At 47.7% G+C, this 16,624-nt stretch overlaps 1 protein-coding gene across 5 annotated transcripts in view; it reads left to right on the plus strand.

Moving 5' to 3' along the window:
• LOC120310857 (Grid2 interacting protein) overlaps positions 1-16,624 on the plus strand; it is a 102,846-nt gene that overhangs the window by 26,569 nt on the left and 59,653 nt on the right. For 4 of the 5 annotated variants that reach the window (XM_039349730.1, XM_039349732.1, XM_039349729.1 and 1 more), the window contains exon 3: positions 4,626-4,780. In XM_039349730.1, coding sequence (XP_039205664.1) covers positions 4,626-4,780 — 155 coding nt within the window. Of the gene's footprint in view, positions 1-4,625; positions 4,781-12,288; positions 13,023-16,624 lie in introns of those variants that run through there. The other variant, XM_039349733.1, reaches the window with a different exon arrangement.

The following is a 16,624-nucleotide window of genomic DNA, read 5'->3' on the forward strand; positions in this document are numbered from 1 at the left end:
GGTCGTTAGTACTCTCCCTGAGAGCTCTTGAAGCCACTTGGGGGTTAGTGGGGTGGGATAGTGGGATGGTAGGAGAACCCTAACACTGAGGGCAGAGATAAAGTCCCAAGTGACGTCAAGAGCTCTCAGGGAGAGTGCTAATGACCAGATGACTGCAAAGGAATAGGATCCTTCCAATTGCCCCCCCCTTCTTTCCAGAACTGATGAAGCTCCTTGGATGAGAAGCGAAACGTCTTCCTCAAGGGAAAAAAACCCCCAGTCCAGTTGCCTTGTGAAAAAGCGCCTTTGTGACAACCATGACCTGGATGGCTGAGAATCTCCACAGACCTGGTTGCTTCATGGGCATGTCCCTGCTTGCCTCCCCGCCTGGCAGAGGGGTGCTGGTCATCACTGGGCTCTGCAACAGAAGACTCTCCCACCCAAAGATTTGCTCTCCACCAGCAATCCAAGCCGAACTGGGCCGAGCCTGGGTGACTCGTGCCTGGCTTGGGGGCAGAGCTCCCCAAGGCCTCTTGAGCTGAACAAAGAGCCAGCATGTGAGGCTGAAGCCTCCTTATCGTGTTCTCGGGATGAAACGATGGATGTAATTTCCTCCTTCAAAGAAAAGTTTCTCCCATCTCTGCCGTTGGGAAGAGTGCCAGGCAGTCCTTGCTCCAGATGCAGCAACCTTGAAATCTCTGTGTCTCCCCTGGGCTCCAGTCCCAGTCAGGTTCCCGTGCTTTAAAGGGAGGGCAGGGGTCTTGTGGTTTCAAGATCTAGGCTAGAATTGCCTTTGGAGAGCATCAAAGTGGGGCAAGCCTTGTGTGGGTCTGGGAGATAGATAGATAGATAGGTAGGTAGATAGATAGATAGATAGATAGATAGATAGATAGATAGATAGATAGATAGATAGATAGATAGATAGATAGACAGACAGATAAGGGGAGATAGATAGATAGATAGATAGATAGATAGATAGATAGATAGATAGATAGATGATAGACAGACAGATAAGGAGAGATAGATGATAGAGATAGATAGATAGATAGATGATAGACAGATAAGGAGAGATAGATAGATGATAGATATAGATAGATAGATAGATAGATAGATAGATAGATAGATAGATAGATGATAGACAGACAGATAAGGAGAGATAGATGATAGAGATAGATAGATAGATAGATAGATAGATAGATAGATAGATAGATAGATAGATAGATAGATAGATAGGCAGGCAGGCAGGCAGGCAGGCAGGCAGGCAGGCAGGCAGGCAGTCACAATGCTGGATTTAAACTGAGGTGTATGTGTATGTATGCATATGGGGTGTGAACAAGTTTGTCTCTGGCCTAGGACAGTTGCCCTGCTTGAGCAGGGGGTTGGACTAGAAGGCCTCCAAGGTCCCTTCCCATATTCTATGTTGTAGGTCAACCTCTCTCTCTCTCTTCATGACTCAAAAGCAGAGGCAAGGGTTTGCTTATCAAACAGGTGGATGACACAGAACTGGGGGTGACAAATAATAGAAGCAAAATCCCAGGCAACCTTGAGACGTTGAAGAGGTGGGCTGAAAACAAAACACTGACATTCAGCAGGGGGTTGGACTAGAAGGCCTCCAAGGTCCCTTCCCATATTCTATGTTGTAGGTCAACCTCTCTCTCTCTCTTCATGACTCAAAAGCAGAGGCAAGGGTTTGCTTATCAAACAGGTGGATGACACAGAACTGGGGGTGACAAATAATAGAAGCAAAATCCCAGGCAACCTTGAGACGTTGAAGAGGTGGGCTGAAAACAAAACACTGACATTCAAAACAAACAAATGCAACCCAGCTGTGAATCAGCAGAGTGACATCGCTGCTGAAAAGGCAAACTCGTTTTTAAACTGCGCAAGTAGAAGTGTAGTTTGCAAATCATGGGAAATTCATCTGCACTGATCCAACTGCAGTGGAGGTTCTTGGCTCAAGAGATTTAGAAAAACTGGAATGGTGCAGAGGAAAGTATACGTTATGAACGTAATGGAGCCTGCCCATTGCATAATAATGGTCAGAATGGTCGTACTGGTCATGTTGTTGATCATATGACCAACCCAATTTTATGTCATTTTTTGCAGTGGTCATTAAGCCCTGTGAGAAGAATCCAGAGAAAGAAATATTTTTGGGGATATTAAAAAGGCAGAATATATTTCCCCCCCCAAAAAATGGAGGAGATCTTAAAAAAAGACAGAAACCAGCCCCAGACCCCCAAGCTGAAAACTCAGCAGAGGCCAGCTTTTAGAAATGCAAATTCAGTAATCCTTTCAGACAGGTTTGAGCCTTCCAGCTAGAAACTGAAGAAACTAGGAAGACAAAGACCGCTAAAATCTACACACCTCCACCCAAATTCTAAGGACAGAAAACATAATAGAATTAACCCACCAATACCAAAAGGGCACACTCAGGTCAAAATACATGACACAGGAAATACAAAGCCTCAAACGGGAAGAACTCCAAACAAAAGCTCAAGAAGGTATAAAATCCCACCACTCCTAGCTACATGCGGTCACTTTTCCCAGAGCCATCTTTCTGTCTGGCTCTCCTCTTCAATAAACTGCAACCCTCTTTTTAAAGCAGTCTCCATTTTGCTTATTCCCAGCTTGGAATGGAGCCTGATGAAGATTTTTCTTTCAACAGCCCGTTAACGAGTGGTTTTGCTATGGACACGGTTCTGCTGAAAACTAGAAGGAAGGGCCATTTTTTGGCAAAAGCAGCATATAAGGCGGTCACCTGACTGTGGGAACCAAAAAAGGTCATACGTGCAGCTATGTTGCTGAGTGCCCAAAGTCACGTGACCGTGGGTGGGACAGAGACTGACCATTGGCGCTTTGGATCCATTTTTTCAGACCAGTCATAACTTTGAATGTTGTTAAGTGACTGGTCGTCAGTTGATCACTACCTGTGTTGCAACCCAGACGTGGGCATAACTGGTGACCTTGCCAGCAGAGGCCATTTTGCTACTGGTCCCAGTCAAGGCTATTTGCGACAAGGCTGCAGCAGTCAGGCTCAGCCTCCTGACTGCTCCTGTCCCCAGGGTCCGACTGGAGGGCAGTTCGTAGCCTTCTGCCAGGGCTTCTTTCTCCAGCCTGGCTCCAGAGAAATCAGAAGGAAGCTGCTTTGGATTTTCTGGCTCAAAGCCCAGGAATAATCGAACAAATCTTGTGCTAATCCTGAAACACACGCAGGGGCTGTGGAGCTGCACAGATTTTCATGGGGGGAAAGTTTTCAAAAGAGAATGTACCTTATTAAAACGGAAAGCAACTTTCTAGCTATACAAAGGGACGCTGAGCAAAGGGGCGAAAAGAAGAGAATTCTGGATAAAAATCAATATTTTATCCTAGTGAAACCAATGGCTTATTGCTTCTTTCAGGAAGATCTTGGATCTGGAGTTCACTGCAGAGAAGATGGTTGGAGAGAGACAAAACGGCGGCCCCTGTTTGGATATGGACAGGCAGGGTTCAGCTGTCCTTCTCCTAGTCCAGTGATTCTCAACCTGTGGGTCGGGACCCCATTTGGGGTCAAACGACCATTTCACGGGGGTCGCCAAACAACGCAGTCCGCCATTTCCCCCCCCCCCTTTTCCTTAGCTGTGCTACTCCCTTTTATTCTATTGGCTTTGGAAAGCCAATAGAATTGACTCTCTTGAATAGAGTCTAATTCTATTGGCTTTCCAAAGCCAATAGGAATTGTCCAGGCTGCCTCTGCCCTGCTGAGCCCGCCAAAAGTCCCAGTCTGCAAACGGTGCTGCACCAGTTGAGTAGTCCTCGTCTTACGACCGGGTGGGGGTCGCGGCATTAAAAAGGTTGAGAACCACTGTCCTAGTCCTTCTGGAGTGTTGTTCTTTGCTGTTTTCAGTTGTGCACTGCGTGAAATGGGAAATATTTTGCCACACAGTATCTTGGACGTTTGTCCCAGCCATTCCAGATGGGTTGCATTTCAGCCCAGCTGAAAGCTGGAAACCCTAAATGGGTCTGATTTGGGGCCGGAACAAACTGGGGGGGGGGGCTCTCAGCCTTCTCCTCAGGGGAGTCATCCAGTGTCCTGCCCTGGGCCTTCCTTGCCCCTCCTCTTCTCACCCACTGCTGGCACACTTGCATTTCAGCCCAACTGAGTCCAGTTGGATTAAGGCAGTGTTTCCCAAACTTGACAATTTTAAGGCATGTGGACTTCAACTCCCAGAATTTCACAGCTAGCATTGCTGGCTGTGGAATTCTGGGAGTTGAAGTCCACATGCCTTAAAATTGTCAAGTTTGGGAAACACTGGATTAAGGAATCAGAATAGAGCTGGAAGGGATCTTGGAGGTCTTCTAGTCCAACCCCCTGCGTGAGCAGGAGATTCTATACCATTCCAGACAAGTGGCTGTCCAGTCTCTTCTTGAAAGCCTCCAGGGATGGGGCACCCACAACGTCTGGAGGCCAGCTGTTCCACTGGTTAACTGTCCTCGCTGTCAGGAAGTTTCTCCTTAATTCCAGGTTGCTTCTCTCCTTGGTGAGTTTCCGTCCGTCGTTTCTTTTCTTCTCGGATGTCCCCTCACGAGTTGGAGTGAGGTGGGAGGCCAATGGCCAGGCAAGATAGCCTGGGAATGCCACCGTTTCTCACGGGTTGCTTTCTACGCAGGTGCAGGAGATCCTGGGCGACCAGCCTGAAGTGAGAGAGAAGATGTTCACCTCTCTCAAGCAGTTTGCTGCTGAGCGGAAAGTGGACTACTTGGCTCATGCGCTTTCCCTCATCCTCATTGAGGATGCCCACCGGCTGCTTCTGGACCACATCAGGTATGGCTGCTTCTTCATGGGCATCCCGGGTGCAGCCCACAGCACAGTCCAGCATCAAAATGTTGTGCGATGGCTCTGCTCTCTCCTTGACAAAGGAGTCGCATGGGCAAAAGGATCAAAGATAGCTGATCCAAGCTCCACCCTTGATCTTTTCTACCATACCTTATGAATGCCCCCCCTCCTCGGCTTGCTCTGCCCTCTTGCATCAGTTGGGTGCTCGTGTTCACGGCGGCCTCACATCCCCCTCCCACCTTTAAGCTCCCACTGAGGCCTTGTAGTCCAGCTCCTTCTCCACTAGATTAGATGCTGCTTGGGCTGAAAGGGGAGGGGGCTGGCCCAGAGTCTTCCAGGCAGCTCCTGTGGCTGAAGATCATGTCTTAGACTTGAAGGCATTGTTATGGCTCTTTGCTTTCTTTCCTATGATGCGGCTTCCTGTGTAATTTTATTCTTTTTATGAAGTCATTGGTCAATGATCATAATAAAATATTTATTGAGAGAGAAAGAGAGAGGGGGAGGGGGAGGGAGGGAGAGGGAAGGGAGGGAGCGAGAGGGAGAGAGAGGGAGAGGGAGGGAAAGAGGGAGAGGGAGGGAGGAAGAGAGGAAGGAGAGAGGGGAGAGAGAGGGAGGAGGAAGGAGGGAGAGGGAGAGAGAGGGAGAGGAGGGAGAGAGAGAGGGAGGGAGGGGAGGGAGGGAGAGATGAGGGAGGAGAGGGGGAGAGAGGGAGGAGAGAGGAAGATGGAGGGAGGAAGGGAAGGAGGAGAGAGGGAGAGGGAGGGAGGAAGAGAAGGAGGAGAGAGGGAGAGGAAGGGAAGGAGGGAGAGAGAGGGAGAGGGAGAGGGAGGGAGGAAGAGGGGAGGGAAGGAGGGAGAGGGGAGAGGGAGAGGGAGGGAGAGAGGGAGAGGGAGAGGGAGGAAGGGAAGGAGGAGAAGCGAGAGAGAGGGAGGGGGAGGAGGGAGGAGAAAGGGAAGGAGGGAGAGAGGGAGGGAGGGAGGGAGAGGGAGGGAAGGAGGGAGAGAGGGAGGGAGGAGGGAGAGGGAGGGAAGGAGGGAGAGAGAGGGGGGAGAGGGAGGGAGAGAGGGCGAGAGGGAGGGAGAGAGGGAGGGAGAGAGGGAGAGGGAGGGAGGAAGGGAAGGAGGGAGAGAGAGGGAGAGAGAGGGAGAGGGAGGGAGAGAGAGAGAGAGAGAATTAATGCTTTGACTGATACTTGTTGGTATTGCTGGAAAGGGACTCTGGGATGTAGGTGCTCCACCCCACAGCCAGGAAGAGGGGCCAGGCGTGCTGTCTGAACAGGAGGGCCTGGCAAAGGCAGGGCAAAGCCAGCCCCAGCTGTGGCCACCCCAGAATACTTTGGACGAAAGCCGGTGGGTGCCTGAAAACACGACTGGAAAGGAGCCTGTCCAGACCAGAGGGCTGGGATGGGATAGGATGGAATGGGGTGCGAGCAATGATTAGCCAGCCATCTCAGCCACCAGGCTGGCCTGCAGCATCCCCTCCTCGCCAGCGGCAGTCCCCCTTAATCACAGCCCCTCCCCTTTCCTGCAGCTGACTGGGTGTTCAGGTCGGAGAGCTCCAGACAGGAAGGTGGACTGTCTCACCCATCCATTCTAAAGATAGACGTGTACGGTTCACTTCAGAGTAAGTACGGAGCTGGCAGCTTCTCAGGACAGCCTGTCTATAAGGGGCTTGTGCAGAGAAAGCTTTCCGCACAGTTTTTACTACAGGCAAACCACAGAACCAAAGACCACGAAGAGCTCTTGAAACCTCAAGGGCCACCATGCGCTCAGCCTGCCTCGCTTCCACCCATAACTGGGAAACAGCTTTGTGGTAACAACAGGAATGAGCAGAGGAATGGTGCCGGGGGGGTGGGGGGCTCTCTATATGGCAGAGCATCAATGACTTCCCAGCGTCTGTCCTCAAGCCAGCCCATTCAGACACGCGTGTAACTTTTGGTTGAGTCATGGTCAGCATGGACACCAAGCTAGGTCCTCCCAGCCATTCGGAAACAGAGCCACTTTCCTGCACTTGACAGTCAGGCAGTGAATTTCCGGGGAGCCCAATCCACTGCATTTGTCAGAGGGGGGCTTATCTACATGGTGGGACATCCAAACAGCCAACGGTAGGGGTGTCTGCAGGATAGCAGGCAAAAAAGTCAAGATGGGAGCCGTGACACAGCAATTGAAGCTCCACCTGTTTTTCAGTCGGCCACCATCTTGGCTTTTTTGGTTGAACCCTGAGGACACCCCTGGCTGGTGGGCTGCTAACAGAGGTTGGCCAATGGGTTGGGCAGAGCTTGCCAGTAACTCTTTAGGATCGTGAGGGGTGGGTAGACCTCCCCATCAGCTGAAAAAGCTCCTGGAAATTGGTACAAGATGAATGAAACCGAGACTCGCTTATTTCCCAAAATGGGCAAAGGGTGGTATGCAGAAGGTTGACGAAGAGCCTTCGGTTTAGGAACAGATGCAGGTCAGTGAGATCTTCAGCAGGATTAAACTTCTGCTCTGAATTTGTCCAGGTAGCATTGAGGCAAGGTGGGAGGGCAGGTGGCATCCACAATCGTGCTGTTAATTGTGCACAGCTCATCTAAAAAAGGAGGATGGGACTTTGACTGTTGTGGCCACCATATTGACTTTTTTGACTCCCTCGTATGGACATCTCCGTCCTGAGTGGGTCCTGATCTCTGCCAGCCTTCTAGGAAATCCAGCTCCATTAGAACTGTATTCACAGTGGCTTAGATCATACATCAGCTAGAATTTTGAAAGACAAACCCCATTAAAGATTTGCAGTACAGGTTTTGTGTGCAACTATCTTCTCCTCTGCTCTAAGGCACAGTTAGCACTGCAGCTGGGAAGAGCCAATTGCAAAGAACCAGAACAAACTTGCTGCAGCAAAGCTGACTTTAAAAGCCTGCCAAACCTAATCATTCTCAGACTCAGGAGATTTGAGAGGAGTCCTGGTGGGGGGGGGGGGAATCCTTTGGTGGAAATCTGTGTTTCAGTGGTCCAAAGGTCCATCAAGAACGATGCCTCCCTAAGGCTGGAATGGAATGAAGTAGAAAAAAATAATAATAATAGAATTAGAATGAATGGAATAGAATAGAATAGAATAGAATAGAATAGAATAGAATAGAATAGAATAGAATAGAATAGAATAGAATAGAATAGAATAGAATAGAATAGAATAGAATCTTGGAATAGAATAGAATCTTGGAATAGAATGGAATGGAATGGAATGGAATGGAATGGAATGGAATAGAATAGAATAGAATAGAATAGAATAGAATAGAATAGAATAGAATAGAATCTTGGAATGGAATGGAATGGAATGGAATAGAATGGAATAGAATAGAATAGAACAGAATTACAGAACAGAATTACAGAATAGAATTATAGAATGGAATGGAATGGAATAGAATAGAATAGAATAGAATAGAATAGAATAGAATAGAATAGAATAGAATAGAATAGAAAATATGGAATGGAATGGAATAGAATAGGACAGGACCTTGGAGGTCTTCTAACCCAACCCCGTGCTCAAGCAGGAGACTCTATACAATTTGAGACAAGTGGCTGTCCAGTCTCTTTCTGAGAGTCTCCACTGATGGAGCATCCACAACTTCTGAAGGCAAACTATTCCATTAATTGATTGCCTTAGCCTTTAGAAATGTTCTCCTTAATTCTAGGTTGCTTCCCTCCTTGGATAGTTTCCAACCATTGTTTTTTGTCTTGCCTTTTGGTGCTTTGGAAAATAGTTTGACCCCCCTCAAATATTGGGACACTTCTATCATGTCTCCCCAGTCCTTCTTTCTATTAGACTGGACATTCTCCGTTCCTATAACCGTTCTTCGTATGTTTTAGCCTCCAGTCCCCTGATCATTCTTGTTGTTCTTCTCTGCACTCTTTCCAGAGTCTCAACATCTTTGGATGCAGTATTCCGTGTGTGGTCTTACTAAAGTTTTGTAAAGCAGTACTAGAACTTCACGTGATTTTGACTCTGTCCCTCTATTAATGCAGCCGAGGGTTGTATTGACTTTTTTGGCTGCTGCCACACACTGTTGGTTCATATTTAAGTGATTGTCCACTAGGACTCCAATATCCCTCTCACAGTTACTGGAGTTGAGTCACGCCTCGCCTAGTTTGTTGGTTTTTCTTGCCTAAGCATAAAACCTTACTTTTATCTATATTGAATTTCATTTCTAGCTATTTTCAAACCCCAAACAGGCACCCACAGTCTCAGGACAGTTGGGATTTTAAAGGTCAGCACGTGCACTGCAAACCAGTCCATTAATAAAGACTGAATCAATCCACTTGACATACATTTGGAGCTTTGCAGACAGCTCCCTCAAATCCAGCTGTTGCACTGTGGACCAAATGAAGTTTCTGGACTGTTTTAAAGACCAGCAGATCACAGAAAGCATCCCAGAGGCCTACCTGCAGTTGTCTGTGAGAGACAGAGAGCTGAAACACCTGCTTGACAAAGCTGAATGGGGTTGTGATTCAACATGTTGTGGGAATCCAGCCATCCACTCACTGTGTTGAGTCAGCCTCTGTGGGTTATTTGGCACTAATATGTCATGGGAACACATAGCGGTTCATTAATCTTAGTTATACAGCCTCCATATTTTGTCCACGCACTCCATTAAGTGATCATGCTAAAAATGGAAGCTTTCAATTTGTTGACCAGATACTAAAACATCTTTCACTTATTCGAAGACCTTTGCTGGCCAGGCTGAATAGACAAGAAGTCGGTTTACTTTGCTGTTACCATCATCACAGCAAGTTGTAAGAGGAGTAGTACTTAGCCTGTGATGAATCAGATTCGTTCTGAATTCCTTAATGCGTCCTAATTGTCTTCCTTTTATTTTAATTATTCCCAGCACCTGAGAATTATACCCATTTTGAGAAGGGAGAAGATATGGAGAAGCCTGAGTCAGTTCTGCTTTCCATAAATTTACTAAAGTATATGTGATATGTGACTGAAAGAAGCTGTGCTTGACAGGGTAGCGTGGAGAGCAAAGTCGCCATGAATTGGACACAACTGAACAGTTAAAATTACTATTATATGTGATCTCACCAGGCAAGACTGCACAAAATGTCTGAAAGATCTCTTTGGATCAATGCATCTTTATGGATAGACCTTGAAAATAAGGTCCTTTAACTCAGTGAGCTCCATAATGTTCTGCCAATGGTAGCAGGATCCCAAAAATATTTGCCCTGCCCAAGAACCAAGCACACTCATCTAACTGTTGTAGATAGGAGCTGGATAATTTGAGACCAAAATATCAAAAGCCTGAGCCTTGAAAGAAATGCTAAGCCCTGCAAAATAACAAACCTTTGGATCTTCAGTACTGGCAAAAAATGATGGCTATTCAAGTGAAGGTGTGGAAGTCACTATAGAACAGGGGTGTCAAACTCAATTTCATTGAGGGCCACATCAGCATTGCGGTTGTCCTCGGGGAGCCGGGTAGGTGTGGCCAGGGTGGGTGCGGCCTACTGGGTGGGTGTGGCTGGAGTGGGTGTGGCCTACTGGGTGGGCATGGCCAGCTCTACATCCTTCACATCAGGAGTGGGACAGATCTGAGGGTCTCTGGCAGAAGGGGGTTGGACCACGGCACGCGCCAAGGGATGGTCCACTGGAAGAGCCTGCTGAAACCCCAAGCCGGATATGTGAAGTAGGCGAGAGCCATTTGTGGCCACTTCCAGGTGATGGTGCATTTCTTCATTCCTCACAAAGGGTGGCACCTCCCCAGCATGCACCCAGGGGGCGGGGCCAACACGGCAGGGGCTGGTCCCTTGCTGTTTCCAGGCGGCCTTGTGGAGCTAAGACTGAAGGCATTTCAGCATAGATGGCCACCACAAAATTGTACATTGGCTCCCGGACGGCCTGGGCCGGGGCCAAGGCAGTGGGGGCCGTTCCCTCACTGTTTCCAGGATGGGCCACATGAAACCATGTCGCGGGTCACATCTGGCCCCCGGGCCTTGTGTTTGACAGGTCTGCTATAGAAGAAGATGCCAGATATGGTCTATTATTATCATGGGTGTTCAGGAATCTGTGTTAGTTCCTTCTAGGTTCTGGAACCAACAGGACTCCAGACGGATATCCTGCCTTCTGTATGCAAAGTGTTTCAGAAGATGCAGAAACTAAACTTTATAAAACTTTAGTAAGACCACGCCAGGAATACTGCATCCAGTTTTGGTCACCACATTACAATAAAGATGTTGAGACTTTGGGAAAGGTGCAGAGAAGAGCAACGAAGATGATTAAGGATCCGGAGACAAACAATATCTGGAGAACGGTTGCAGGAACTGAGTATGGATAGTCTAGAGAAAAAAAAAAAGAAACAGGGGTGACATGCTAGCGGTGTGCCCGTATTTGAGGGGCTGCCACAAAGAAGAGGGGGGCTGCTTATTTTCCAAAGCACTAGAACAGTGTTTCTCAACCTTGACAATTTTAAGGCATGTGGACTTCAACTCCCAGAATTCCACAGCCAGCATTGCTGGCTGTGGAATTCTGGGAGTTGAAGTCCACATGCCTTAAAATTGTCAAGGTTGAGAAACACTGCACTAGAAAGCAAGACAAGAAACGATGGATGGAAACTACTCAAGGAGAGAAGCAACCTGGAATTAAGGAGAAACTTCGTAACGGTGAGGACAATTAACCAGTGGAACGGTTTGCCTTCAGAAGTTGTAGGAGCTTCATCACTGGAGGTTTTTAAGAAGAGATTGGACAGTCACTTGTCTCAAATTGTATAGGGTCTCCTGCTGGAGCAGGGGATTGGACTAGAAGACCTTCAAGATCCCTTCCAGCTCTGTTCTGATTGACTTATTGATTGACTTTAACTTCCTCCCTTCGACTTGTGCCAGCAAGTCCCAGCAAGTTTTTAAAAAAGCAGGCATTATTTTCTCACTGTCAAGCTTTTAAATCACTCTTGGCATCAGACCACGTCTTTCCCTTCTGTGGAGTGGGGTATGGTTTATAGCAGTGGTTCTCAACCTCTGGGTCGGGACCCCATTTGGGGTCGAACGACCATTTCACGGGGGTCGCCAAACAACGCAGTCCGCCATTTTTTCCCCCCTTTTCCTTAGCTGTGCCAATAGAATAGACTCTCTTGAATAGCGTCTAATTCTATTGGCTTTCCAAAGCCAATAGGAATTGTCCAGGCTGTCTCTGCCCTGCTGAGCCCGCCAAAAGTCCCATTCTGCAAACGGTGCTGCACCAGTTGAGCAGTCCTCGACTTATAACCGGTTGAGTAGTCCTCGACTTATGACCGGTTGGGGGTCGCAGCATTAAAAAGGTTGAGAACCACTGGTTTATAGAGAAATGTAGCATTGCCCCTTGGGAGCTGAGCACTTGCCTCTGTCTGCCTGCCTACCTGCTGGTCTGTCTATCTGAATATTTGCCTCTATCTACCCTTTGGTCGGCTCTGAGGCTGCTTTGCAACCTTGCTGTCATGCCTGCTTTCTGTGCCGAAGAACTGGGACACTTCCCTGCTGTTTCTGTGGTGGGAGGGAGGGGGGGAGGGGGTGTCAATATCAGTCTCCGAGTCTGCATGCATAGGAGGGTGAGCGTTAATCAGGTTCTGCCTCCCTTAGCGCACAGCCTTGGCGGCTGGTGCGTTTTCGGTACCCAGCAATGCAGCACAGAAATCCCTCGGAAAGCCGTGGAGCTTCTGCAGATGCCTGACTGGCGGTTATTCCTTGCTGCTTTTTAGGGGTGGGTGGGAGCAGGACCCTGTTATATGGACAGGCTGTTGCACGGTGGCCACTGAGTCCCCTTCTCGTCTAGCACAAGAGGAGTCATTTTTCTTGCAACACTTTTCTTGGCTGCCCTGCTCGGGACTAGCCTGGATGTGGGACTGATGAAATCCCCTTTGCTGGATAAAACACATCCTCTCCCCCCCTGTTCCCAGGGCTGGGTTAGTTGACTCTCTGCTGTCATCGTTATCCTTGTTTCCTTGCTTACCGTTCCTCCCCTCCTTTTTTCCTTTGGGGAGCTCCAGTGGATTGCGACCCACTTAGCCAGAATTAAGCTTTTTAATTTGCTGACATTTTCTTCATCCCTTCGGCCCGGTGGGGAGCGAGCACGTGCCTTTGGCCCTTTGGCTGGCCACTTCCGTTCCCTCTCCCCAGCCCCACAGCCCCGTCGGTGCCATACACTTTGCAGACCTTGGGAAAGTGCCCAGTTTGGCTCTCATCTTCAAGGATGTGGGGACTCAGCAACCAGAGAGAAAAATGAGCTGCCTTGGGTAAGTGACAAAGCCGCCCTTTCTTGAGTGGGTGAAGCGAAGGGTCCCTGGGAAATGGGGTTTGGGTTTCCGCCCGGGGCCACTGGATTTTGCTGCTTCTGAGCATCTTCTGGAACCCGGAGCAGCTTTTGTAGATGGGAACCCAGCGCTGGTGAGAGAGAGGAAGTTAAACGGTGGCAAGAAATGTGGGATTCAGACTTTATTTCTGCTGCAGTTTGATCCAGGAGGGGAGAGTCCTTTGCTCAGAAACTTGCCTCCCTGGGAGTGGGCTCAACGCCTCCGAGGGGTTCCTCTCACACTCGCCAAGGTCAAGCAGGGGGTGCCACAAAGGGCTGGGTCAGCTTGGATTATTGTGCTGGGGTGCGAGAAGTGCCTGAGGTCCACACTTTGGAATTTGGGGTCTTTGGGAGGGAAATGGAAAGGATATAGGGCTTTCTCTCTCTCTTGGCTTTTCCTGTGGTTTAGAAAAAGAGTATTAATGGTACTTGCACTTTCAGAGTGTATTGGCACTTACACTCTCTTGCCTTCACCACCACCACCACCCCGAACTTTTTCTTTATAAGGCCTTGAGAGAGTGTGGAAAAAAGAAAGAAGTTGAACTCGAATGGATTGAATATATAGGTTTTTAATTTTTGCGGAATTCCTCTGCTTATAGAATGAAAAAGAGGTTGCTAGAGACACTTGGCTGCATACAAGCAACCGGAAAACTTTTGCACTTTTAGAATACCTTTTGCAGACAGTGTGCCTTAAATGATTAAGAAGGTTATGCTCTGTTGTGGTGCATGTCAACAATGCAAATTTTTTCCAGTCTTTTGTAACCGTGTCTTGTGTGTGTCCGTGAAATAAGCTGCATTTCATTGTAAGTTTCTACGAAATGCAAAACCCTGCATAATCATTCACTGATTTATCTAGTCTGATATAAAAATATTAATCTTACCGGGTTTTTATTTATATTAGCCACCCAGAGTCATTGAGAGTTAGGCAGCATACAAGTTTTAAAGGACTTGATATAGGTGGATAAAAATGCCAGGTCCCGTCTAAACACCTGGCTGACTGTGTGGGAATAGTAATAATAGTAATAATGTATTAGCCTCTCCCTTCTAACTGAACTCACTGACAGCTTTACCGTGTCTCCTGTTTTAAATCCAAATTGTATTGTTTATAAATACGAGTGTTACAGACAACTTTTTGTGATGGTCTCCGTAGTCCCTTCCAGTGCTTACATTTTACAGTGGTATTGTATGATTTATGAATTATGGTTATAGGGAAGCATTTATTTGATTAGTTGGTTTATGTTGGCATGTATGCAATGAAATTTTCAACGACTCTCAGTTCTCAGAGGTTTTTAACCTCAAGCAACCACATGAAAACCAGAATCCTAACAATTTAATAACAGACCCTAAGGAGAATGTCTGTAGCTCCTTGATGCTCTCTGAGCTTCGTTGTTTTCTTGCAGGCCTTTTTTTTTTAATAATTTTTTTTTATTTTCCATTTATCCAACATAGTTATACAACAAAATTCACTTTACAAAATAAAATAAATTCATAATCATAACCCTAACCATAACCATAGGTGCCGCTTGCTCCTTCCCCCCAAGCTGTATCCACCCTCTCTAATACCTTCCCTACTTCCCTCCTCTTTCTCTCCTCCCCTCACTACTCTCTTCCCCTCCCCTTCTCCTCTTACCATCCTACTTCCTCCCTTCACCTTCCTCCCCTCTCATCCCTCTCAAATACAGGAATACAGCATAGGGGAAATGTTACCTAGTTTGGATAAGGAAACATCTGCAAGAAAACAACCAAGCTCAGACAGCATCGAAGACTCTGCCTTGTCCCCAAATGCTTTTTTGACCAGCTGTGATCTCAGAGTTCTTTGAAAGTCCTGTATGACCCAGTAATGGAGGCCAGGAAGTTTCACAGAGGGGAGCATTGTTGAGTGCAGCAATCGCATTCTTCTATGCTCAGGAGAAATGTAGGTTCCACACCTCCCGTTTAGGAGGGATCTACAACATCACTCTGGCGAAGGACAGCCTGAGATTCCAGAGTGCTGAGAAAACACGGGTCTTGGATACACAGTGGTCTTGCACAACTACAGAGTCTAAAGTGCCAGTGGAGAGATGGTTCTGCAGGTGTGACCCATCCTCATGGGTTGCTGGTATTTCAGGGAGAAAATGCTTGTGCCCTATGAGGAGCAGGCTACCAACTCTGGCCTTAAACTCTGTTTCACTCACTATCAACATGAATTTGGTAGGTGGGGGATATTTCCTTGCCCATCATTGCTTCGGGATGGATTGCCCTTGGACTCTCCTGGATCTAGAAAGTCTTCAGATTACCATCTCTGTGGCTTTTAGAAACATCTCATTGCTCCAGGGGGTATCAAGTTGAAGCCTTTCAGATATGTTGGACTGCAGCTTCCCTCACACACAGCCAGTAAGATTGGAATGACGATTATAGCCCTCTAAAACATCTTCTCAGCAGAACTGGCTTAGAATACCACAGTGTCACAGTGATGGACTCAGTTTCCTTGATTTGGCACTCGTACTGTCATCCCTCAGCATCTGGCAAGAACGCGCTGGTGCAGTTGATCAGCTGCTTTTAAATCAGGATCTTGGCCTCGTGCTTTCTGTATCATCATTTCTGCATCCATTCTACCTTTTTTTTTTTTTTTTAAATCAAGCTAGCCACAATTAATTTTTTCGTACCGTCTTTCCTAGTGAGTTACATTTTGAAACTCCCTGTTCCTGGAGTGACATTTTCCTCCCCATGCTGACTTCCTTCAAATGTGTTAAAGGCTGGTTGGTTAGATCCCTTCCTGATACCAGCCCAGCCTTCTCCTTTTCAGTGAGGAGGCAAAGGGTGGCACAACCTTTCAACCAGACTGCCTTCAGCTGCTCTGAAATAGTGGATTGCTTGGGGGGGCCGGGGGGGGGCTCTTTGCCCTACAAGGAAACGACCTGGTGTCATTCCCCCCCCCCCCGCTCTCTGTCTCTAATTTAGCTTGGATGCTTGATGTCAACAGAAATTCTTGCTGTGACTCTGCCAGTAATAAAAGGGTCCCTCCATCTGTGTGGGAGTTGATGAACTGCTTTTAAATCAGGATCAGGCAAGAACGTAGCATCCTCCCCCCCCATCCCTTCCTGCCTGCCCAAGACTCCCTGGGGGATGGAGCCCCAAGAAGCCCCCCCTACTCTCTCTGGCTTCGGAGAGGAGCTCAGACCCATGGTGGTTGCTTTTCTAGAAATCGATTAAGAGGGATGGTGAATGGTGGGCAATTTGGACGAAAAGGGTGCCCGCAAGGATGGTGACTGCGGTGCGGTTTGGTATTATTAATCAAACTGTGTTTTATCTTTACTATTTGAACGAGGAATGCAATCTGCTCTGAAGTGCTTTTGATCAGGCGGATGCAGGTAAATAAACAAAGGGATCCTTTGGCCACTTGAAGCATTTCCTTTCGAGAGAAGGATAATGTTCCCGTTGGTCTTGTTGGCATATCTGGCAGGGCAAGTCAAGGAAACGACTGGCTGGCAGAAACAGCTTTCAGGGAAAAGATGATTTAGCTGGTTATTTTTGGATGCAAAAGGCCATTTCCAAACTTGTGCTCCA

Source organism: Crotalus tigris, unplaced genomic scaffold (genome assembly GCF_016545835.1).
Source record: "Crotalus tigris isolate CLP2741 ecotype Arizona unplaced genomic scaffold, ASM1654583v1 scf7180000018301.7375997, whole genome shotgun sequence".
In the NCBI taxonomy this organism is placed as follows: domain Eukaryota; kingdom Metazoa; phylum Chordata; class Lepidosauria; order Squamata; family Viperidae; genus Crotalus; species Crotalus tigris.